This window comes from Choloepus didactylus, chromosome 21 (assembly GCF_015220235.1).
Source record: "Choloepus didactylus isolate mChoDid1 chromosome 21, mChoDid1.pri, whole genome shotgun sequence".
Lineage (NCBI taxonomy): Eukaryota > Metazoa > Chordata > Mammalia > Pilosa > Megalonychidae > Choloepus > Choloepus didactylus.
In genome coordinates this window covers 21817176-21844490 of record NC_051327.1, presented here as the reverse complement: position 1 = coordinate 21844490, position 27315 = coordinate 21817176, and the positions used below count along the sequence as shown (strand labels likewise).

Here is a 27315-nt window from a genome sequence, read left to right as displayed (position 1 = left end):
CTTTAGTGACTTTACAACTTTCTAGGACAAGGAAGCAACTCGATCTTCATGAATAGTTCCAAAAAAAAAGTCAGCATACATTATGAGAGGAGGCGGGGCAAGATGGCAGACTGGTGAGCTGTATGTTTTAGTTACTCCTCCAGGAAAGTAGGTAGAAAGCCAAGAACTGCGTGGACTGGACACCACAGAGCAATCTGACTTTGGGCATACTTCATACAACACTCATGAAAACGTGGAACTGCTGAGATCAGCGAAATCTGTAAGTTTTTGCGGCCAGGGGACCCGCGCCCCTCCCTGCCAGGCTCAGTCCCGGGGGAGAAGGGGCTGTCAGCTCCGGGAAGGAGAAGGGAGAACTGCAGTGGCAGCTCTTATCAGAAACTCATTATACTGATCCAAACTCCAACCATAGATAGACTGAGACCAGACACCAGAGAATCTGAGAGCAGCCAGCCCAGCAGAGAGGAGACAGGCATAGAAAAAAAACAACACGAAAAACAACAAAATAAAAGCGGTGGATTTTTGGAGTTCTGGTGAACATAGAAAGGGGAAGGGTCCTGAGGCGCATATGCAAATCCTGAAGAAAAGCTGATCTCTCTGCCCTGTGGACCTTTCCTTAATGGCCCTGGTTGCTTTGTCTCTTAGCATTTCAATAACCCATTAGATCTCTGAGGAGGGCCCGTTTTTTTTTTGTTTGTTTGTTTGTTTGTTTTTTGTTTTTTGTTTTTTGTTTTAATCCTTTTTTCTTTTTCTAAAACAATTACTCTAAGAAGCCCAATACAGAAAGCTTCAAAGACTTGCTATGTGGGCAGGTCAAGTCAAGAGCAGAACTAGGAGAGCTCTGAGACAAAACGCAATAATCCAGTGGCTGAGAAAATTCACTAAACACCACAACTTCCCAAAAAAAGGGGGGTGTCCGCTCACAGCCATCATCCTGGTGGACAGGAAACACTCCTTCCCATCGCCAGCCCCATAGCCCAGAACTGCCCCAGACAACCCAGTGTGACGGAAGTGCTTCAAATAACAGGCACACACCACAAAACTGGGCGTGGACATTAGCCTTCCCTGCAACCTCAGCTGATTGTCCCAGAGTTGGGAAGGTAGAGCAGTGTGAATTAACAAAGCCCCATTCAGCCATCATTTCAGCAGACTGGGAGCCTCCCTACACAGCCCAGCAGCCCAGAACTGCCCTGGGGGGACGGCACTCACCTGTGACGTAGCACAGTCATCCCTCAACAAAGGACCCGGGGTGCACGGCCTGGAAGAGGGGCCCACTTGCAAGTCTCAGGAGCCATACGCCAATACCAAGGACTTGTGGGTCAGTGGCAGAGACAAACTGTGGCAGGACTGAACTGAAGGATTAGACTATTGCAGCAGCTTTAAAACTCTAGGATCACCAGGGAGATTTGATTGTTAGAGCGAACCCCCCTCCCTGACTGCCCAGAAACACACCCCATATACAGGGCAGGCAACACCAACTACACACGCAAGCTTGGTACACCAATTGGACCCCACAAGACTCACTCCCCCACTCACCAAAAAGGCTAAGCAGGGGAGAACTGGCTTGTGGAGAACAGGTGGCTCGTGGACGCCACCTGCTGGTTAGTTAGAGAAAGTGTACTCCACGAAGCTGTAGATCTGATAAATTAGAGATAAGGACTTCAATTGGTCTACAAACCCTAAAAGAACCCTATCAAGTTCAGCAAATGCCACGAGGCCAAAAACAACAGAAAATTATAAAGCATATGAAAAAAACAGACGATATGGATAACCCAAGCCCAAGCACCCAAATCAAAAGACCAGAAGAGACACAGCACCTAGAGCAGCTACTCAAAGAACTAAAGATGAACAATGAGACCATAGTACGGGAGATAAAGGAAATCAAGAAGACCCTAGAAGAGCATAAAGGAGACACTGCAAGACTAAATAAAAAAATGGATGATCTTATGGAAATTAAAGAAACTGTTGACCAAATTAAAAAGATTCTGGACACTCATAGTACAAGACTAGAGGAAGTTGAACAACGAATCAGTGACCTGGAAGATGACAGAATGGAAAATGAAAGCATAGAAGAAAGAATGGGGAAAAAAATTGAAAAAATCGAAATGGACCTCAGGGATATGATAGATAATATGAAACGTCCAAATATAAGACTCATTGGTGTCCCAGAAGGGGAAGAAAAGGGTAAAGGTCTAGGAAGAGTATTCAAAGAAATTGTTGGGGAAAACTTCCCAAATCTTTTAAACAACATAAATACACAAATCATAAATGCTCAGCGAACTCCAAATAGAATAAATCCAAATAAACCCACTCTGAGACACATACTGATCACACTATCAAACACAGAAGAGAAGGAACAAGTTCTGAAAGCAGCAAGAGAAAAGCAATTCACCACATACAAAGGAAACAGCATAAGACTAAGTAGTGACTACTCAGCAGCCACCATGGAGGCGAGAAGGCAGTGGCACGATATATTTAAAATTCTGAGTGAGAAAAATTTCCAGCCAAGAATACTTTATCCAGCAAAGCTCTCCTTCAAATTTGAGGGAGAGCTTAAATTTTTCACAGACAAACAAATGCTGAGAGAATTTGCTAACAAGAGACCTGCCCTACTGGAGATACTCAAGGGAGCCCTACAGACAGAGAAACAAAGAAAGGACAGAGAGACTTGGAGAAAGGTTCAGTACTAAAGAGATTCGGTATGGGTACAATAAAGGATATTAATAGACAGAGGGGAAAAATATGACAAACATAAACCAAAGGATAAGATGGCTGATTCAAGAAATGCCTTCACGGTTATAACGTTGAATGTAAATGGATTAAACTCCCCAATTAAAAGATATAGATTCGCAGAATGGATCAAAAAAAAATGAACCATCAATATGTTGCATACAAGAGACTCATCTTACACACAGGGACACAAAGAAACTGAAAGTGAAAGGATGGAAAAAAATATTTCATGCAAGCTACAGCCAAAAGAAAGCAGGTGTAGCAATATTAATCTCAGATAAAATAGACTTCAAATGCAGGGATGTTTTGAGAGACAAAGAAGGCCACTACGTACTAATAAAAGGGGCAATTCAGCAAGAAGAAATAACAATCGTAAATGTCTATGCACCCAACCAAGGTGCCACAAATTACATGAGAGAAACACTGGCAAAACTAAAGGAAGCAATTGATGTTTCCACAATAATGGTGGGAGACTTCAACACATCACTCTCTCCTATAGATAGATCAACCAGACAGAAGACCAATAAGGAAACTGAAAACCTAAACAATCTGATAAATGAATTAGATTTAACAGACATATACAGGACATTACATCCCAAATCACCAGGATACACATACTTTTCTAGTGCTCATGGAACTTTCTCCAGAATAGATCATATGCTGGGACATAAAACAAGCCTCAGTAAATTTAAAAAGATCGAAATTATTCAAAGCACATTCTCTGACCACAATGGAATACAATTAGAAGTCAATAACCATCAGAGACTTAGAAAATTCACAAATACCTGGAGGTTAAACAACACACTCCTAAACAATCAGTGGGTTAAAGAAGAAATAGCAAGAGAAATTGCTAAATATATAGAGACGAATGAAAATGAGAACACAACATACCAAAACCTATGGGATGCAGCAAAAGCAGTGCTAAGGGGGAAATTTATAGCACTAAACACATATATTAAAAAGGAAGAAAGAGCCAAAATCAAAGAACTAATGGATCAACTGAAGAAGCTAGAAAATCAACAGCAAACCAATCCTAAACCAAGTACAAGAAAAGAAATAACAAGGATTAAAGCAGAAATAAATGACATAGAGACCAAAACAACAATAGAGAGGATAAATATCACCAAAAGTTGGTTCTTTGAGAAGATCAACAAGATTGACAAGCCCCTAGCTAGACTGACAAAATCAAAAAGAGAGAAGACCCATATAAACAAAATAATGAATGAAAAAGGTGACGTAACTGCAGATCCTGAAGAAATTAAAAAAATTATAAGAGGATACTATGAACAACTGTATGGCAACAAACTGGATAATGTAGAGGAAATGGACAATTTCCTGGAAACATATGAACAACCTAGACTGACCAGAGAAGAAATAGAAGACCTCAACCAACCCATCACAAGCAAAGAGATCCAATCAGTCATCAAAAATCTTCCCACAAATAAATGCCCAGGGCCAGATGGCTTCACAGGGGAATTCTACCAAACTTTCCACAAAGAACTGACACCAATCTTACTCAAACTCTTTCAAAACATTGAAGAAAATGGAACACTACCTAACTCATTTTATGAAGCTAACATCAATCTAATACCAAAACCAGGCAAAGATGTTACAAAAAAGGAAAACTACCGGCCAATCTCCCTAATGAATATAGATGCAAAATTCCTCAACAAAATACTTGCAAATTGAATCCAAAGACACATTAAAAAAATCATACACCATGACCAAGTGGGGTTTATTCCAGGCATGCAAGGATGGTTCAACATAAGAAAATCAATCAATGTATTACAACACATTAACAAGTCAAAAGGGAAAAATCAATTGATCATCTCAATAGATGCTGAAAAAGCATTTGACAAAATCCAACATCCCTTTTTGACAAAAACACTTCAAAAGGTAGGAATTGAAGGAAACTTCCTCAACATGATAAAGAGCATATATGAAAAACCCACAGCCAGCATAGTACTCAATGGTGAGAGACTGAAAGCCTTCCCTCTAAGATCAGGAACAAGACAAGGATGCCCGCTATCACCACTGTTATTCAACATTGTGCTGGAAGTGCTAGCCAGGGCAATCCGGCAAGACAAAGAAATAAAAGGCATCCAAATTGGAAAAGAAGAAGTAAAACTGTCATTGTTTGCAGATGATATGATCTTATATCTAGAAAACCCTGAGAAATCGACGATACAGCTACTAGAGCTAATAAACAAATTTAGCAAAGTAGCGGGATACAAGTTTAATGCACATAAGTCAGTAATGTTTCTATATGCTAGAAATGAACAAACTGAAGAGACACTCAAGAAAAAGATAACGTTTTCAATAGCAACTAAAAAAATCAAGTACCTAGGAATCAACTTAACCAAAGATGTAAAAGACCTATACAAAGAAAACTACATAACTCTACTAAAAGAAATAGAAGGAGACCTTAAAAGATGGAAAAATATTCCATGTTCATGGATAGGAAGACTAAATGTCATTAAGATGTCAATTCTACCCAAACTCATCTACAGATTCAATGCAATCCCAATCAAAATTCCAACAACCTACTTGGCAGACTTGGAAAAGCTAGTTATCAAATTTATTTGCAAAGGGAAGATGCCTCGAATTGCTAAAGACACTCTAAAAAAGAAAAACGAAGTGGGAGGACTTACACTCCCTGACTTTGAAGCTTATTATAAAGCCACAGTTGCCAAAACAGCATGGTACTGGCACAAAGATAGACATATAGATCAATGGAATCGAATTGAGAATTCGGAGACAGACCCTCAGATCTATGGCCGACTGATCTTTGATAAGGCCCCCAAAGTAACTGAACTGAGTCATAATGGTCTTTTCAACAAATGGGGCTGGGAGAGTTGGATATCCATATCCAAAAGAATGAAAGAGGACCCCTACCTCACCCCCTACACAAAAATTAACTCAAAATGGACCAAAGATCTCAATATAAAAGAAAGTACCATAAAACTCCTAGAAGATAATGTAGGAAAACATCTTCAAGACCTTGTATTAGGCGGCCACTTCCTAGACTTTACACCCAAAGCACAAGCAACAAAAGAGAAAACAGATAAATGGGAACTCCTCAAGCTTAGAAGTTTCTGCACCTCAAAGGAATTTCTCAAAAAGGTAAAGAGGCAGCCAACTCAATGGGAAAAAATTTTTGGAAACCATGTATCTGACAAAAGACTGATATCGTGCATATATAAAGAAATCCTACAACTCAATGACAATAGTACAGTCGGCCCAATTATAAAATGGGCAAAAGATATGAAAAGACAGTTCTCTGAAGAGGAAATACAAATGGCCAAGAAACACATGAAAAAATGTTCAGCTTCACTAGCTATCAGAGAGATGCAAATTAAGACCACAATGAGATACCATCTAACACCGGTTAGAATGGCTGCCATTAAACAAACAGGAAACTACAAATGCTGGAGGGGATGTGGAGAAATTGGAACTCTTATTCACTGTTGGTGGGACTGTATAATGGTTCAGCCACTCTGGAAGTCAGTCTGGCAGTTCCTTAGAAAACTAGATATAGAGCTACCATTCGATCCAGCGATTGCACTTCTCGGTATATACCCGGAAGGTCGGAAAGCAGTGACACGAACAGGTATCTGCACGCCAATGTTCATAGCAGCATTATTCACAATTGCCAAAAGATGGAAACAACCCAAATGTCCTTCAACAGATGAGTGGATAAATAAAATGTGGTATATACACACGATGGAATACTACGCGGCAGTAAGAAGGAACGATCTCGTGAAACATATGACAACATGGATGAACCTTGAGGACATAATGCTAAGAGAAATAAGCCAGGCAAAAAAAGAGAAATATTATATGCTACCACTAATGTGAACTTTGAAAAATGTAAAACAAATGGCTTATAATGTAGAATGTAGGGGAACTAGCAATAGAGAGCAATTAAGGAAGGGGGAACAATAATCCAAGAAGAACAGATAAGCTATTTAACGTTCTGGGGATGCCCAGGAATGACTATGGTCTGTTAATTTCTGATGGATATAGTAGGAGCAAGTTCACAGAAATGTTGCTATATTAGGTAACTTTCTTGGGGTAAAGTAGGAACATGTTGGAAGTTAAGCAGTTATCTCAGGTTAGTTGTCTTTTTCTTACTCCCTTGTTATGGTCTCTTTGAAATGTTCTTTTATTGTATGTTTGTTTTCTTTTTAACTTTTTTTTCATACAGTTGATTTAAAAAAGAAGGGAAAGTTAAAAAAAAAAAAAGAAAAAAGAAAAACAAGGGAAAAAAAAAAAAAGATGTAGTGCCCCCTTGAGGAGCCTGTGGAGAATGCAGGGGTATTCGCCTACCCCACCTCCATGGTTGCTAACATGACCACAGACATAGGGGACTGGTGGTTTGATGGGTTGGGCCCTCTACCACAGGTTTTACCCTTGGGAAGACGGTTGCTGCAAAGGAGAGGCTAGGCCTCCCTATGGTTGTGCCTAAGAGCCTCCTCCCGAATGCCTCTTTGTTGCTCAGATGTGGCCCTGTCCCTCTAGCTAAGCCAACTTGAAAGGTGAAATCACTGCCCTCCCCCCTACGTGGGATCAGACACCCAGGGGAGTGAATCTCCCTGGCAACGTGGAATATGACTCCCGGGGAGGAATGTAGACCTGGCATCGTGGGACGGAGAACATCTTCTTGACCAAAAGGGGGATGTGAAAGGAAATGAAATAAGCTTCAGTGGCAGAGAGAATCCAAAAGGAGCCGAGAGGTCACTCTGGTGGGCACTCTTATGCACACTTTAGACAACCCTTTTTAGGTTCTAAAGAATTGGGGTAGCTGGTGGTGGATACCTGAAACTATCAAACTACAACCCAGAACCCATGAATCTCGAAGACAGCTGTATAAAAATGTAGCTTATGAGGGGTGACAATGGGATTGGGAAAGCCATAAGGACCACACTCCACTTTGTCTAGTTTATGGATGGATGAGTAGAAAAATAGGGGAAGGAAACAAACAGACAAAGGTACCCAGTATTCTTTTTTACTTCAATTGCTCTTTTTCACTCTAATTATTATTCTTGTTATTCTTGTGTGTGTGCTAATGAAGGTGTCAGGGATTGATTTGGGTGATGAATGTACAACTATGTAATGGTACTGTGAACAATCGAAAGTACGATTTGTTTTGTATGACTGCGTGGTATATGAATATATCTCAATAAAATGAAGATTAAAAAAAAAAAAAAAAGACATAATGCTGAGCAAAATAAGCCAGGCACAAAAAGAGACATATTGTATGTTACCACTAATGTGAATTCTGTGAAAAATGTACAATGTTTTATACTGTAGAATGTAGGGGACCTAGAGATACCAATTAGTGGAGGGGGAATGATAATCTAATAAGAACAGATAAACTATGGAGGGTAATCTCAATGTTATGGGAATGCTCAGGAATGATTATGGTTTGTAAACTTTCTTGGATATAGTAAGATCATGTTGGAAGCAATAGAGTTATTTTAGGTTTTTTTTTTCTCTTATTCCTTTGTTTTCTTAGGGGTTGTTAATTTTCTTGGGGTATGGTAGGAACATGTTGGAAGCAATGTAGTTATTTTAGATTATTTGTTTTTCTTACTCCTCTGTTTGGACATGGTTTATTAATTTTCTTGGGATATGGTAGGAACATATTGGAAGCAAAGTAGTTATTTTAGGTTATTTGTTTTCCTTAATCCATTGCTTTGTTTGAAATGTTGTGGGGTTTTTTTGGTTATTGTTTGCCTGTTTGTTTTTAATTTTTTGATAAACAAAGTTAAAAAATTGAAAAAAAATCAGTAGAAAAATGGGAGTAAAAACTAAATGACAAATAGGGTGGGATGGGGGGATGGTTTGGGTATTCTCTTTTCACTTTTATTTTTTATTCTTATTCTGATTCTTTCTGATGTAAGGAAAATGTTCAGAAATAGATTGTGGTGATGAACGCATAACTATATGATCATACTGTGAACAGTTGATTGTATACCATGGATGACTGTATGGTTTGTGAATATATTTCTATAAAACTGAATTAAAAAAAAAAAGTCAGCATAAAGTCTTTAATTTCAGTAAAAATATTTATATTAAGCAAATATTAAAAATTAACTCATTCTATTCCAGACAAAATCTGTATTTAGATATCTGTTTTATTTTATTTATATCTTGATGTTCAGCAGTAGACAGGGATTACTACTTTTGAATCAGAAAAAAGGCCACCAAGAACAGCAATGCATTCTGAATTACAATAAAGTTTCCTTTATCCAAGTTTTAAGACTTTCTCAGATTCCCACCCCCACTTACCCCTCAAAGTAAAACCTCCAAAACAAAAATTTAGGACACTAGATGGCAGCAAAGTGCTACCCAAGAACTCAGATAACAGAAAAGCACCTCGGAATTACTTCTTGGAAAGGACTCATTCAAAGACCTTTAACGGGTTACAAGCGTCCTCCTACATCCCAACATAAATTGCCTTGAGCTTTACCCAATTTTTGCAGGACAGTGAGAGTAATGGATCAATTTCAGCATACTGTAAAAACTCAAGAAACTGAAACATTAAACAGTACTTTAGACGTTTGATAGGATTTTTTGAAAAATTTATGATTTTTAAACAAAAATTTAAACGAATGGATTAAATAATTAAAGAATGAAAGGATGAAAGGATCACAGATTCAGAAGCAGCCACGGACCCACCAGCTGTTGAAAGAAAACCCGAACACTGGACACTGTCGCAATCACACCTCCCCCTGCAGCAGAGGCTGCTCCTGAACTCTCGGTTCTCTTCCAATTGTGTCCTCCACGTCTCCCCACCACTGAAGCTCCCCACCCAGCACGCCTGTATCATTACACACCGTTCTCTCGTTATTGTGGATTATTCACCTCGTGCCTTTCTAAACTCAAATCCCATCACGATTCCATCTTCTCTCTGTTCTAAAGATCCAATTCCTCTCAGGCACACCAAACAAACAAGGAAACGCGCCATTCCTTGACCCCACGTTCCCTCCTGCCGCCAGCCCGTCAGGGGCTCCTCTCTCCACTCCACACCTCACCGCCCAGACGCTCACGACCCACCGCCCGCCTGCGACCACTCCTCTCCCTGGGCTCGATGGCCGCCTTTTTAAGTTCAACAGCTGCGCTTTCCTTCTTCCCCTGGCTTCAGGGACAACACATTCTTGGGGGTTTCCTATCTCACTGGCCACTCCTCCTCAGCCTCCTTTTCCAGATCTAGAAGTGCTAAATCTGCGCTTGTCCTCGTCACTATGGACACTCACTTCCCAAGACATTTAATCCACCCTCCCACCTTGGCTTTAAAAGCCTCCTCTCAAATACACTTCTCTGGTCTGAACCCCTCGGTTTCCTAGACTCCAGCCTTGCCTGTTCCACTGCTGACTTGATATCTCTCCCCGTATGTCTGAAGGCATCTCAAGACTAGTACTTCAGGTCCCCCACAGAAGTTCTGAACAACCAGCAAGAATTGGAAGCTCCAGAAAACAGAAAAAAGACTACAGTAACAGGATGGGCGCCAAATCAAGACAAAGGATCTTCTGATGCCCTGGCTGGACCTGGCCCACATTCCCAGTGTGGATCCCTGGTCCCAGTTCCAGAGGGAGCAGAGTAACCCTTGTGCATATACTCGGAGCTTGTACGTGGCCAAAGGGACTCGCCATCTTGGAATTTGCCCTGCGTGTAGATAGAAGGCCGTACATGGAGCTCTTCAAGGCATTCAAGGAAAGCTCTGTCGTAATGCTAACTGGGTACAAGCTCAAGGAAGACACTACAGAGTCTAAATTCCAGCAATAACACATTAAAATGTCAAAATGTCAAGGTTTCAACAAAAGAATACAAAGCATGCAAAGAAACAGGAAACAATGGCCCAGGCAGAGGAGAAGATTAAAGCTTTAGAAACCATCAGTGAGGAGGACCAGACCTGGGACATACAGAGACCTGCAGGATAAATCCAAATAGACCCACACACCATGTTACAACCAAGCTGTGGAATGCTGAGGATAAAAAGAAAATTCTGAAAGACACAAGAAAGCAGCAATGGGTCACATACAAGGGCACCTCACTAAGAGTAAGTGCTGATCTTCTCTCATCAGAAACCATGGAAGCAAAAAGACAGTGGGAAGACATATTTTAAGGTGCTAAGAGCAAAAAACTGCCAACCAGGAATTCTATATCTGGCAAAACTGTCTATCCAAAATGAGGGCGCGATTAAGACATTTCCAGATAAACAAAAGCTGAGGGAGTTCACTGCCACTAGACTGACCCTATAAGGGATGCTAAAGAGACTTCTGCAGGTTGAAAGGAAAGGACACTAGATGATAGATCAAGCCACATGAAGACATAAGGATCTATGGTGAGGGTAATGACAAGAGTGAATGTAAATGCCAGTTCTATTTTACTTTTGGTTTGTAACTCCATTTTTTACTTCCTACAGGATCCAAAAGGGAAATGTATAAAATGTAATGAGAAATCAGTATTTGGAACTCATAATGTATAAACGTATAATTTGTGAGAAGTATCGCAAAAAGGTGAGGGTTGGAGAGGTACAGGACCATGGTTTGTATAAACCACTGAAGTTAATATGGTATCCAGGCAAACGAGTTTATTACAGATTTAGGATGTTAAATATAACCACCAAAGTAACCACAAAGGAAATATGGGAGCTCAGAGAGACAGAAATTAGAGAACAGGTTGCCAGGAGCTGGGGGTGGGGGCAGGAGGTATGGGGGGTTAAAGCATAATGGGTATAAGGTTTCCATTTGGGTATATGGGAAAGCTTTAGTAACAAAAGGTGGTAACAGTACTGCAACAGTGTAAATATGGCATGTTTGGGAGTGGATGAGATGGGAAACTTTATGTTGTTTATGTCCCCACAATAAAAAATAAAAAGAAAGAAAGAATGTGCAACTGAAGAGACAACGACAATTAACCGCAATACATGATTCTGGACAGGATCTAATAATGGAGGAGAAAAGGCCCAAAAGGACATTTTTGAGACATATGAAAACTTGAAAATAGACTATAAAGTTACTATCAATGTAAAATTTCTTGAACTTGATAACTGCACTTAAGGTGGTTACGTAAGTGGTTTTAGGAAATGTATTAAGTGTTCAAGGAGCCTAACCCTAACCCTAACCCTATACTCAGGTGTTCAGAAAACGGATTGATAAAACAGATAAGACAGATAGATAAATGGACTGACAGACTGATGGAAAGACAAATACAATGATACAGCAAATGTAGCATACTGTTAAAATTGGTCCATCTGGTTATATGGGGGAAAGGGATATGCTGAAGTTCTCTGTATGGGGTTTGTATTATTTTTATAACTATCCTGTAAGTTTGAAAGTATTTAAAAATAAAAAGTTAAAACACACACACACACACACAAAAAATCCATGTATGTCTGACAATCTGCCCCATCTCAGTAAACGGCATCACCATTTTCCCAGAGGATTAGACCAAAAAGGAAGAAATCATTCTTGAGTTCTGTCCCTAGACTGCTACATCCAATCCATCACCAACTTCTGCATCTATTTCCAAACTAAATTCAGAATCAGGCTACCTTTCACTATCTTATTGTCATCCTAGTCCAAGCCACTTTCCTATTCCTGTTTCCTCCATGAGGAGACAAAGGGAGTCTTTTAAAACATAAACCAAATCTGATACTCCACTACTAAGAACCAACCCCTGTTCCTACCTGACATATACTGTTTACTTGCCTGTCTCCACCATTAGAATGTAAGCTACCCAGGGCTCGGACTCTACTCCAGTTCTACTGCTCCCCCAGAACCGAAAGCTGGGCACACACCACGTGTTCAATAAATACTTGCTTAATGAGAGGAAGGAAAAAAAGAGACAACTTTTTGTGAAGTTCTAAATAATGTCCCCCAAATTAAACTTGGGCCAACCATTTTTCCCAAAGCAGCTCCATTGTACAATTTCAATTTAACAATCTAAGAATAGTGTGCGTAGGAGTAAATCTGCAATTACAAGATTTTATTGGGCTTTGATTTATTTTACTGTTTCATTACTCTGCATATTAAACCTATCCAAAGACAATAACTTGGAAAAGTAGTGTTTTTCTCTTTAAGCAAGTAAAATCAAACTGATTCCATTTGAAAGTATTACCTTTTAACTGGTGAAAATAATAGATTTTACTCCAAAGACAAGAAATCTGTATTATTTCAAAACTCCAATTAAAGTGCATTCACTTTATACTCCAGTGCTACCCAATAGGAATAGAATGTAAGCTGCAAATGTGATTTTAAATTTTCTAGTAGCCATATAAAAAACATAAAGACATAAAAAGAAACAGCAATGTAACTTTAATAAATACTTTAACTCAATATATCCAAAATATTATTATTTCAACATATAATCAATACTTTACATTTCTATACTGTCTTCAAAGTCTGATGTGCCTTTCATACTTTACAGCACATTAATTCAGATAGCCACATTTTGAGTGCTCAGAGTCACACGTGGCTGGCGGCAACCAATCCCAACAACGCAGTTCCAGGCAACGATTAGGAGCCCAGGTCAGCACGCGCGCCCCTCTCACAGCCACAGCCCTTCCCCACCGCCAGCCCGGAGAACACCATGAACACCGCCCCAAGGACCCCATCTCTCCTGGCAGGTTTATCCTGAGCTCCAGCCACAGGTCTGCATCTTGGAGCCCAGGATTTTTGGCTGCCTTTGATTGTGTCCACCGAGTCACCTACTCTTCATGAGAGAACAAAGAAAGCAAATCCCAGAGAAATATGCTACTCATCAAGGAGGAGGCTTCCTTCCTAGTCTAATTTGGCCAAAACTAGTTTCTTTCAGAAATTCACTCACTGCTTTATTGGATAAAAATAGTAAAGAAAATCAGTACACTGTATTCAAGAAATATGATCAGCCTCTACTTTGGATCAGGGTGAGAAAACCGTTGACTCTTAAGGAAGACCAAGAGAGAGGAGAGGACTCACAATCAAACTACATTCTTCTCCATCACCGCAGCTTGCAGTCTTGTCTCCAAAGTGGTTTGACTCCCTACCTTTCACCCCTACGGTCAATCCTTCCCAACAGATGCCAACCTGCTTCTCCTAATGTCACAGTATATGCCACCACAGCTCCATGCTCCACCCAGCTGGGTTTTGGGTCATTCCCCACACATGCAAGCACTACATGCCTCTCTGCCGGGCTCCCACTGCTCCTGTTGTCCTTTCCCGCCTAAAGAAAGTCGATCCATTCATTTGCTAACACTCAGATCAAACACCACCTCCTTTGTGATGCCTTCCCCAATTATCCTAGTCAGAATTTCTATAGTCCTATACTCATTACTCCCAAACCTTTACTTGATAATTAATTATGATCAATTAATATAAACAGTTAACAATAAAACTACCTACCATTTACTGAGCACTTACTATGTGCTCCATAATTTACACTCATCATCTTATTTAATGATCAGGACGGTCCTAAGGGGCAGGCAGCAGCAGCCCCATTTTACAGATGTCTAAACTGAAGCGTAAAGAAGTTAATTTTCCAAAGCGATAAACAAGTAAGAGGCAGAATGAACATCTGAGGGTCGGGTTTGAAAGGCAGGGATCAGGGCTGATCTCCCTCAATCTCCCTGGAGTGCTCGGCACAGTTCTTTGCAATCAGTGGGTGCTCAGTAAGTTTCTGTTGAATAAGTAATCCTTAACCAAGAAACAGTCTCACTGTCGTGCTCTTCAAGCGCAAACACCATGCACCTCTATGGCACTATTACCCATGACATGCTGCAGCCACCTCTCTACTCATCTCAGAAACATCGACACCATCCAAACTCACGCAGAAGAGTTTTCGTTTACTTTCATAACAATTCCAAGCTTAAGTGCTTTTTGAAAAGACTGGTAATTCCATCTGACAAGGAATTACTTAAGTCAGCGCACAAATATTCTCTCCTTTGTCCTTGAAAGATGCTGTCACTGAGCATGAACATCTCTGAGGTAAGGTCTGAAAGGGCCAATGTGCACTCAATAGACCTGACCTACTAAGGACATGTGACCCTTTCACTGTGGCTGACACCGCCGAGCACTAAGCCTCTAGCTCCTGCCCTCACTGTCCTTGGGATCCTACCCAGGAGCAGCTTTTGCCTTGGATTTCACTCCTCTGCTCAATCCAGTCTATGTCTGGGAGGGTCCGGGGCATGCAGGCTGGGAGCAGAGCCTCAGTGTCAGAATGGAGCTGTGCTGTGTCCACGCTTGGGAGCACCTTCTTCAGTTCACTGGGCAAAGGTGAGCCTGCCATGGCCCCAGGCCTCACAGCCGGAGAGCCTGCTCCCTATGGAGTCTACTAGGTCCCTTGGTAAGGAGCACAAAGCTGCCCCAGGAGACACAGGCGACCTCTCACTACTGGGCAAACTGTAGGGCCCCCTCTGTGAATGGCCTTTAGTTTGGTATGAGACTGGCCATTCCAAGCATTGACCAACAGGTTCCCAAAGGGAAACATTTGACACAGTACCTTAAATAACAGTAGACATGCAAATAATTATCAATGATTGCTTCTTAAATTTTATTGTTGATCAATATTCCACGAGTGGTGCACCTAAATTAAAAATAACTCTTCGCTCCGGACTCTACCAATAAACTTTGGGTGGCGTGAAGGGCTTTTCCACATGTTCAACCTTCAGGAGTAAATATGCCCCTGATATGCCCTACAAGGATCACATAACTATGTATTTCAAGAAGTCACATTTGTTAAAGCTGTATGCACAATATTCAACCCCAAAGTATGAAAGCCAATTTAGGTAAGATAATATACTTTGAATATTTAGTATAATTACCTGGATAATACACATCTAAGTACGAGAGCTAAAAATGCTGGAGGGAAATTTTAATTAAAAGAATACTTTGAGTTAAGAAGGACTATAAATATTTACCATATTTACATAAGAACAATATATATGTACAATGACAAAGTTCCAAATAATACTTTAGAATCTGGTTAGTACTGAGTCATTTATGGTAACAGTAAAGGAGTTATCTGTGTATTCTGCCATATCTTCTGTTTCATTATATTATAAAGTGAGTTTAATTGCTACTTCCAAAAAGAATAGGCAGCTTTATCAAAAAATAAATTTAAAATAGAACTAAAACTAAACCAGTTTCCTGAACCCATTCAGAAGAAAACATTGAGTTAAGCAAAGACAGTCTTTTACCATTCCAGAAAAAAACCAATATTGTCCAAATAAAACTTTCAGGAATGGATGCAGAAGGGTAGAGAGGAATAGGAAAATGCCAGAATATATGAGTTTGATGAGCCACTTCAATTGGCCTGGAACGAGGTGACAACTATTCAAGTGGCTGTGGAGCCCTACAGTGTTTCTGTTATGTTCACAACAAAGACTATGTTTCAATTCTTATTTATAACTAACACCGGGAGACTAGAGACCCAAAATAAGGTACCATTAAACATCTTAAAAAGAGGAATTCTGACAAACAGACGTGTCTCATCACGTAAAAACACATCTTTATGCTCTATCTTCTCTCAAATGCTGTGTTAGCACAGGAATCATCTAGTATACTAGTCACATAGAGCTAGGCTAAAAGGAAGCTATTTTCACATTTACCATAACCTAGGAACATAAACATTCTGCCAATGATCATACTGAAATAATCAGATAATATACTATATGCAACAAAACTATCAGAAATAGCAGTGAGGGCTCCCTCCTCTTAGTTCTTGTACCTCTATGAAATAATTTATCAGGCTAAATGGCAATTATCAGTTCACATATCTGTCTGTCTGTTCCCTCTAAACAGAAGACATGGAAGACAGTGACCATGATTTGTCACTGTATCCCAAGGTGCAGCATACTGCCTTACTACAGTAAGCGTGCAGTAAATAAGCACCTTCCATAACAGAAGAGTATATGGAAATGACGCTGAAAAGTAGGTTTAATTCCAATTTTCCTTACCTAGAGGGATAGCTCTATGAGGTCCAGCTTCTTTGGAAGACAGTTAAGTACTGATTAATTTTAGACTTTAAGTACACATGCATGTTTCTAGTGTAACCATATCCCAAATTAATGAAGAGTTATCTAAAATCCAAACTAGTAGATGGGGAAAATTGGAAAATCAAGAATCCAAAAGGAGGCTAGAAAAGAGCAAAACAGAAAAACTAAAAAAGGCAGGAAAAATAAGACAAAATAGGGAAATACAATTTCAAATATCTCAGTAACTACAATAAATGTAAACACATTACATGTTAAGTGACCAAGGTTGCCAGACTAACAAAATTTTAATAAGCTATTTACAAGAGATGTAAACAAGAGAAGAAAAAGGTTGACAGAGATAAACCAGACAAATTCTAACCAAAAGAAAGCTGGTGTGACTGTATCAAAAACAGTCAAAACAGACTTTATCCTGAAGTAATGCTTTTAGCCTTAAAGAGAGCCCCTTCATAATGATAAAAGGCTCAAATCTTAGAAAGGTGGACCAATCCTAAACCTGAACTCCTAACACAACAGAGTCTCAAAACACATAAAACAAAAACAATCAGAATTACAAGAACAATAAGGAAATAAGGAAAATCCATAGTCAGAGTGAGCAATTTTAACATGCCTCTCTTGGTAATTGATAGAAATTTGATTTAACTCCCCCCTCCAAAATCAGAGGATACACAACCTCATTAGCGTGACCCAAAGACCCATATAGAACACTGTACACAATAACATCGGAATACACTATTATAATTTGCAAAGCATCTACAGACACACAAAAATGTCCAAGTATTGGACTATCAGCAAATTTCAAAGAATTGAAACAATATAGATCACATTCTCTGACAATACTGTAATTAAGTCAGAAGGATAACTTTAAAATGTACATATTACAAAAAGAATACATATTGAAAGTTTAAAAGCTAATCTTCCATTTTAAGAAGTTAGAAAATAGCAAAATAAATCTAAAGTAAAAGGAGGTAAATAAAAAAGAACATAAATTAGTAAAACAGAATTCAATAAACTAAAAAACTGGATCTTCCAAAAGCTGATTACACTGACCAAGAAAACAAAAGAGAAAATAAATAAATAATATTAGTAATGAAATGGGGGGCATAACTATAGATGTTATAGATATTAAAAAGATGAGGATAATATAAACAATATTTTGTCAATAAATTTGATTATTTGGATGAAATGAACAAATTCCTTTAAAAATACCACTGAGCAAAGCAGAGTCCAGAGAGAGCAAATAATTTTGAATAGCCCTCCATAACCATTAAACAAATTTATAGTTAAAAATCTTCCCACATAGGACTTATTTTTAGTAGCAAACTTGGATGTAGACTGACAGACATAGCTGAATGTCTTAATAAATTTAAATTTGAAGATGAAAAAATAAAACCTTCCCACAGGCCACTAGTAAAAAAAACAGAAAACTCCAAGTGTTGGCGAGATGTGGAGAAATAGGAACACTTATTCACTGCTGGTGGGAATGTAAAGTGGTACAGCCACTGTGGAAGACAGATTGTTGGTTCCTCAGAAAGCTAAGTACAGAACTGCCATATGATCCAGCAATCATTCTACTAGGTATATACTCAGAAGAATGGAAAGCAGGGATACGAACAGCCATGTGCACACCAATGTTCACAGCAGCACTGTTAACAATGGCCAAAAGACGCAAACAACTCAAGTATCCACAAACTGATGAATGGATGAACAAAATGTGCTTTATACATATGAGGGAATATTATTCAGTAGTAAGAAGGAATGAAGTCTTGATAAATTCAACAACATGGATAAACCTTGAGGAAATTATGTTGAGTGACATAAACCAGAAACAAAAGACAAATATTGTATGATCTCACTAATAATAGCTAATTATAATGAGCGAACTCATGAAGTTAGTATCTAGAATACAGATCACCAGGCGATAGAATGAGCTTAGAGAATGGGAGGCTGATGCTTAATTTGTACAGAATTTTTAATAAGGTTGATTGTAAATGTTTGGAAATGGATAGATGTGATGGTAGCAAATTATCGCGAGTATAATCAACAGTGCTGAACTGTGCGATTGTGGTTGTAAGCAGGCGTTCAGGGTCACGTATGTCACTAGAAGGAAAACTAGAGTATGAAATATGGGACTCTGTAACACAGTGAACCCTGTTGGGGATGACGAATGTGATTAACAGTACAAATATAAGACTGTTCTTCCACGAACTAGAACAAACGTATGACACTATTACAAGATATTAATAATTAGGTGCTATATAGGGAAAACATACCTAATGCAAACTATGGACTACAGCTAAGAGTAATATTTTAATATTTTCATCAGTTTTAACAAAGGTTCCCCACCAGTGCTAAACGTAAATAATAGAGTGCTACAAAGGGTATGGGATTTTTCTTTTTGGAATAATAAAGAGGTTCTAAAATTGATTGTGGTGATGAATGCACAACTCTGATTATACTGAAGGCCACTGATTGTACATTTTGGATGGATTGTATGGTATATGAATAAAACTTAAAAAAAAAAAAAAGAAAGAAAAGAAAAAAAAATCTTCCCACAAAGACTCACATGGTTTCAAAAGTGAGTTCCAAAGTCAAGGAAGAAATAACCCCAGTCCTTCACAGTCACTCCCAGATGGCAAAGAGGGACCACTAACTTATTTTATGAGGTCAACATTAACATGATTATATGTAAAGGTATCAGTTTTCCTATGGACAAAAACGAAATTTACTGGAACAATTTTTAGTGAGCTGAACCATGAGATCATGTAGCTATTACTTATGAAAACTTTATTCCACCCACAGTTTGCCTCACAAGGGCCCAAAGAGCCACAGCTGTTTCTTTTGCTGACAGGGAATAGTTAAGTCCTGATGTCCACACAGCACACCTCCATTTCCAAGTAAACAGTGAAGTTATAGAAAGAACAGCTGTCCACAAAGGATTTATATTACTATGCATGAAAGAAAACACATTTAGTTTCATCGGTGCCAAATTATTGTAAGTTTCTTGTAAACTCCCCACTGAAAAATGGAAAAGCCCATCTTGTCACATTAATTAATTACTATTAAAGTGATACCCTATTGCAAAGTCGGCACAAAAATAGGAAAAAATACCTAGGGAGAAAATACATTCTTTTGGCAAATTTTTCCAAAAGAACTTAGCTATACGAAAATCTACTTGGATTAATGGATGAGCATGGGTAGAAGTAGCTTAGAAACGAACCAAAGTCTGGAGAATTGACAGTAAATACTGGATGTGAAATCAGTGGGAACTCTGCTGAAATGTCACCTTGAGTCCCCCCCCCCCCAAGTGCCCTATCCAAAAGGATGTTAACCATGACTGTTTTCTTCTCCATAGCACATGCCACACCTGACTTACTGTCTATGTCTGTTTTCCTCCTCATGAAGATAACGATGGTATTTTACTCATTGTTGTACTCCTAGCACCTAGAACATTATCTGGCACATAAGTAGGGGCTCAAACATTAAAATCTGTTGAATTAATCAATTTCTACTTTATCAAATGGGTTCCCCGACTGAGATTAAAATTATTCTCATAGAAGCTGTAAATATCACAAAAAAATATGAATTATTTTGAACCAAGGCTATCAAACCACATGAAGTTCTTTCACCTACAACTCCTGCATTAGAATATTATTAAGATTTTGGCACTTAAGCAGCTTTTTGTTAAGTAGCTCTTTTGACATACACCAATGGCAAGTGTACCTCCAATGTCACAAAACTGAAGTATCACTGACGCAGGCAGTAAGGAAGAAACTCTACCTAGGTATACCAAGTATGTACCATTGGATTATTGTTCTCGAATACTCTGCCTTCCTTGTGAGAGGATTATCTGTGTCCCTTGTCTGTGACCTGCCATGCCTCCCTGTGTAAGAATATACTTCCCCACCCCACTAATCTCGGGCTGAGCCGCCTGTCTCACTGTGGCCAGCGGAATACGAGTTGACTTCAAGTATGTCACACTGAAGCAGAAGCTTTAAGAGTCCTGTGGGATCCGGCCATTGCTCTTTTGCCTCTGCCACAAGAACAACACAGTCCAGTTGGGGTTGCTCCTACCAGCCTGATTCTGGAGGGAAGATGAGTGGGGCCTGGAAAAGAATTGACCCACAGCCTATGTGCAAGATGAGTGAGAGCTGACCCTGTGTTGCTATAAGTCACTGAGATTTGCACTGCTACTATGATGCAATCCAAAGAAAGCTATCTAATACTGGGGTTTATCAATTAATTTTTCTTTGGAATTCACCACCTCTATTACTGAGGATAATAGTCAAAATGTCACTTCAGAATTAAAAAAAAAAAATTCACACTTCAGAATACTTCTCTCTTTCAATTTTAAAAGCTTTAAATGTTATCTAAATTAAGCTGCAATACAGTTTTTCTGTGCACAACAGGGGAAGTTTTTATGTTCTGACTGAGTGAAACAAAGAAATCAACCAAACCCTAATAATTTATTAATTCAAATCTTAACACTGTTAATGAAATATACCAATTACAAGCTCAAAATGGCCTTCTTTGATTTTTAGATCCAGCAGCAAGAAGAAATACTCTACAGAGGGGAAAAGCTGTTAACAGGAATTTTTCACATAGAAATTATTATTTATAAAAACTGCATAAAGAACAATCTTTCCAACTATAAATCTCAAAAAGAAATATTATGCCAGGAAATAAGGCGATTAACTACAGGTTAAGAAAAATAAATCATTTCATTCTTAAAAATATAAATGTTACATTCACTATTTTCAAAAAACAGGTCACAGGTGCCCTACGGATGAGGAGACTCTTAGGCTCCCTCAACCAGGAAAAGTGTTTCAAAATGGCTGGCTGTACTTAAGAACTCAGATTTTCAGGAAGGGCAAGCCTAGAGCCAAGCTCTGGCCCTGCCTTATACTTGGTATGCAACAATTTTTGAATCTCACTAAGCTGTATTTTAATCATATGTAAAATGTGGACAAATATTAGCACCTAACTCAGGGGTCTGTTATGATTCAATGTGGTAATTTAAGAAAATAGTTTAGCAAGGGACTGAGATATGATAAAACACTATCTAAAGTCTCAGCTAATACACCATTACCAAAGGTAATGAATTAATACACCATGAAGTTCTTCAAATGGGCAGAATTCAAAGCCGTCCCTCATCCAGCATTTTTATCTGTCAAAAATGCTCACATATAACCTTTCAAATGCTTGAACTTGAATTTCTACTGAAAACTTACCAAGTCACAGAACTCAAACACCAGAAGATAGGGAATTGCTTCCACACACTGTCCAACACACTGAAGAATGTTCGGATGCTGAAGAATACTAGTAAAAATAAGTCACAGTAGTGATCATGAGGAGGCATGCAAGTAAAACTGTCCCAACAACAATCCAAATTTTAACATTCATAATGATCTAAATGACAAAATGAAACGACCACAGTAAGGTTACATTTAGTGTATATAAATGAAATTATCTAATTAAATAATTCAAAGCCAATAAGGAGAACATTTTCACAAATTAAGAAAGACCAACTTCTAACACATGAATCTGTAACTTGAGCAATTAATATTTACACATAACATTTTGAAGCAATATTTAAAAGAAGGAAGTCTGTATATATAAATTCAATAAGCATTTCAATCCAGGTATTAAATAACTTAGTTACTCCCTCAGGTTATTTACTCCTTTAGGTTATCGAGCTTATATACCATTTTCCATACATTTCCACAGTGTACAGGTGTGAAGTGATCTCATTGTGTTCTTAATTAATTTCACTAATGGCTAGTGATGGTGAACATCTTTTCACCTTCTTATATGCTATTCATATAACCTCTTAAGGAAATGTCTCTTAATGCTTTTTACCCATTTTCTAATCGGATCGTTTATTTTTTACTGTCAGATTTTGAGAGTTCTTTATAAATTCTATATATGGGGTCCTTGACAGATATGTGGCTTCCAAACACTTTCTCCAATCTGTAATTTATCTTTTCATCCTCTTAACGAGATTTTTCTCAGAGCAAAATTTTTAATTTTGTTGAAGTTCAACTTATCAGTTATTTTCTTTTATGGATCATGCTTCTGGTGTCATGTATACAAACTCTTCACAAGCCCTAGGTCCTAAAGATTTTCCCCTACATTAAACTCTTAAAAGTTTTACAGTTTTGTACTTTAAATTTAAATCTACAATCCATATTGAGTCAATTTGTATAAGATGCGAGGTTTAGGTCAAGGATCTTTTTTGCTACAAATATCCAACTGGTCCAGCACCGTTTTTTGAAAAGGCCACCCTTCCTCCACTGAACTGCTTTGGCACCTTTGTCAAAAATCAGCTGGCAATACTCACATGGAGATATTTGTAGGTTAAGTTCTCTATTCTGTTCCATTGGTCTATGTGTCTGTCTCTCCACCAATAACACAATCTTGGTTACTGTACCTAGTATATGAGTCTTGAAATTGGGTAGAGTCAAAGTGGGTAGAACAATTCCTCAACTTGATTCTTATTTTTCTTAATTGTTTTGGCTATTCTAATTCCTTTGCCTTTCATATAAACTAGGATAATCTTCTCTATATAAAAAAAAAAATCTTCCTGTGATTTTGATAGAATTGTGGTAACCTGTATTTGAATTTAAGAAAAACTGACATCTTTCTTACACTGAATCTTCAAATCCATGAATATGGTATGTCTCTCCATTTATTTAGATCTTTGACTTCTTTCATCAGTGTTCTGTAGCTTTTAGCATATAAGTCCTGTACATGTGTTTTTACACTTACATCTAAGTATTTTTTTTGTTTCTGAGTGATTGTAAATGTTATATTTTTCATTTCAGTTTCCATGTGTTCATTGCTAGTATATAGAAACAGAATTGACTTCTCTATATTGCTCATATATCCTGAGATTCTGCTAAATGCATTAGTTCTAGGAGATTTTTTGTAGATTCCTTGGGATTTTCTATATCAAGCATTATGGCAACTACTATTAAAGACACTTTTATTTCTTCCTTTCCTTTCTGCCTTTTATTTCTTTTTCTTTCCTTATTGAGCTGGCTAGAATTTCCAGGACTAATGTTGAATAGCAATGGTGAGAGTAAACCTTGTTTCCAATATTAGGGGTTAAACACTCTTTGCCTCTCACCATAAGTATATGCTAGTTGTAGGTTTCTTGTAGATGTTCTTTATCATGTTGAAGAAGTTCTGTCTAATTCCAGTTTTCAAAGAGTTTTTCTCATAAATTGGTGCAGAACTTTGTCAACTGTTTTTTGGGCATCAATTGACACGATCATGTGATATTTCTTCTTTACCCAGTTAATTAGTGGATTATACTGATTCATTTTCAAATATTTAACCAGACTTGCATCCCTGGAATAAACTCCAATTGCTCATGGTATAGAACTCTCTTCATATATTGCTGAATTCTATTTACTGATATTCGGGTAAGAGTTTTTACATCAACATTCATGACAGACATTGGTCTAGTTTTCTTTTTTGTACTATGTTTGTAAAGTTTTGGTATCAAAGTAATACTGACTTCATAAAATGAGTTGGGAACTGTTCCCTCCTCTTCTATTTTCTAGGAAATATTGTTTCAAACTGGTATTCAGTATTATTCTCCAGTGAAACAGTCTAAGTCCAAGGGTTTCTTTTTTGGAAGTTCTTAAGTTACAAGTTCCATTTCCTTAATGCTTAGAGATCTATTCAAATTATCTATTTCATATTGGGTGAGTTGTGGTAATTTGTACTTGTTGTCATTTCATCTAAGTTCTCAAACATGTATGTCTAGAGCTGTTCACTGTATTCACTTATTATCCTATTGAAATCTGCAGAATCTGCAGTAATATCCGTTTCATTCCTGATATTAGGAATTTGTGTCTTCTCTCCTGTATTCTTTGTCAGGAGTAGTAGAGATCTATCAATTTTATTGATCTAAAAGAATCAGTTCTTTGTTTCATTGATTTTATCTACTGTTTTCTGTTTTTAATTTTATTGATTTCTGTACCTTTTATTATTTCCTACCTTCTGCTTGCTTTGGTTTTATTGTGCCCTTCCTTTTCTAGTTTCTTAAGGTGTGAGCTTTTATTATTGATTTGAGACTCTCTCTTTTCTAATGTAAACATTTAGTGCTATAAATTTCTGTCTCCACTACTTTCTATATGACAAATTTTAAATTTCATTTTTTCATTTTCATCTAATTCAATATATTTTTTAAAATTTCCCTTGAGACTTCCTCTTTGACCCATCGATTATTTAGAAGTATGTTGTTTAGTTTCTAGGTATTGAAGATTTTTCTGCTATCTTCCTGTTACTGACTTCAAGCTTGACTACACTGTGATCAAAGAACATTATGTATGGCATTGGATATGGTCTGTCTTAATATATGGATGTGGACACTTAAAAAGAATATGTATTCTCTTTTTGTTGAGTGAAGTATCACATAAACATTAATTAGACCCTTCTGGTCGATATTGTGGAATTCTATATCCTTGGTGATTTTGTCTAGTTGGCCTACCAGATGCTGAAAAGGAGTGCTGAATTTCACACTGTAACTGTTGACTTGTCTATTTCTCCTTTCACTTCCATCCATTGTAGCTTCATATACTTTAAGCTCCAATGTTTCTTGAATACATATTTAGGATTGCTAGTACTTTTTGGTGAACTGACCCCTTTTAATGTTATGTAATGTCCTTTCTCTGTCCCAGGTAATTTTCTTTACTCTGGAGTCTTCTTTATCTCATTTCAATACTACGTTTTTTGATTAATGCTTATGTGGAATATCCCTTTTCTATATTTTTACTTTCAATTCACCTATACTGTTACATTTGAAGTGAGTTTCTTGAAGTTAGCATGTAATTGGGTCTATTTTTTTTAATTCACTCTGCCAATCTCTGTCTTAATCGGTGGATTTAGACTATTTACATTTAATAAATTGTTGATATGTTAAGGGCTTAAAGCTGCAATTTTATTTTTGTTTTTTGTTTGCTCCCTCTGTTCTTTGTTTCTGTTTTCATTTTCCTGCCTTCCAGTGGGTTACTTAAACATTTTTAGAATTTCATTTTGAGTTATCTACAATGTTCTTGAGTAGACCTCTTGGTACAGACTTTTTAATGGGTATATTATACATACATAATTTATCAGTCTATATCGACATTTTTGCCAGCTGAAGTGAAGCGTAGAAACCTTACCTCCCTTTAAGTTCTTTATCCTCCTCCATTTGTAACATAATTGTCTTTAATATTTCCTTTACATCCTCTGAGAACCATATCAGACAATATTGTGATTTTTGCTTTAACCATAAAACATAATTTAGAATACTAAACAAGAATGTCTTTTTTAATTTACCCATTTTTTATTTATTTCATTGTTCTTCTTCCTTCTTAATGTTACAAGATTCCTTCTCTTATCATTTTTCCATTTAAAGAATTTCCTTTAACAATATTTTACAGTAGGTCTTCCAATGACAAATTGTCTTAGTTTTCCTTCATCTGAGGATGTCTTGATTTCTCCTTCATTCCAAAAGAATATTTTCACTGGATACAGAACTCTGGATTCCGTCTGGCCTCCAGAATTTGAGAGAAATCCACTGTTATTCAAATTGTTTTCCCCCTAATAGTTAAGGTATTGTTTCTCTCTCCCTCCTCAGGACTTTTTTCTTTCATTTTCAGAAGTGTGACTATGAAATGTCTTGGCAGAATTTCTTTGGGTTTATACTGCTTGGGATTTACGCACCTTTCCGTATCTATAGATTTATGCCTCTTCCAAATTTAGAAAACTTTCAGCCACTATTTCTTCAAATATGTTTTTTAGCCACCCCTTCTATCTTCCCTCATTCTGTGACTCTGATGACATGAACAGTAGATCTTTTGTTGTGTCCCTGAGACTATATCCACCTTTTTTATTTGTTTGTTTGTTTTTTCAGTCTATTTTTTCCATTGTTCAAATTGGGTAATTTCTACCTGTTTATTTTCAGGTTCATTTACTTAACATCTCTGTCATCTTGGTGCTGGCATCTGTTGATCTTCTTCTCTCATTTGAGCTGAATTCTCCTAGATCTTGGAATGACATGTCATTTTTTGGACATTTTAGGTACTATGTTAGGACACTCTGGACCTTATTTAAATCATGTATTTTGCAGGCAGAAATCCCAAAGCAATTTTAAACACCCGATTTTCAACAAATCACAGACCAGTTTACAGAACACGTGTTATAATTTACTTACTAGTAAGGTTCTCCATTTTTCAAAAAAGTATCTTGTTCCTTTGGGTTTGCACTTGCTTTCAACTCCTTCACTATTACTCGTGCTACACTAGTGCCAGTGTAAATCTCTCCAAGGAGGACCTAAAACCAAGGAACAATTTTTTATATCATTTCCTTCAAAATGGTAAAGGAGTATGTCTTTCTTATCAGGAAATAAAATAGAGGAAAACAAATTAAGTAACCAGCAAATAGGCTTCTTTTATTTTACATACTACCTCACAAAAGTATGGAAAACTCAAATATTTCCTTGAGAAAATATTTAAAACCATTCATCAGATATTTATGACAGTCACATAGTTATATTTCTTTTCTATTTATTTTTAAATGTATTATACTTTCATGGAAACCAACACTGATGTTACAGA

The 27315-nt window shown here is 37.6% G+C and overlaps 1 protein-coding gene across 3 annotated transcripts in view; it reads right to left on the bottom strand.

The window, feature by feature from the left end:
- The window catches only part of LMTK2 (lemur tyrosine kinase 2), a 141451-nt gene that overhangs the window by 45027 nt on the left and 69109 nt on the right, over nt 1-27315 (bottom strand). For all 3 annotated transcript variants that reach the window (XR_005213506.1, XM_037813840.1, XM_037813841.1), the window contains exons 5-6: nt 26913-27031; nt 21937-22024 (exon numbers count right to left, since the gene is read on the bottom strand). Coding sequence is in view for 2 of the 3 variants with exons in the window: in XM_037813840.1 (XP_037669768.1) it covers nt 21937-22024; nt 26913-27031 (207 nt within the window). In the remaining variant the exon portion in view is untranslated. The remainder of the gene's footprint in view (nt 1-21936; nt 22025-26912; nt 27032-27315) is intronic.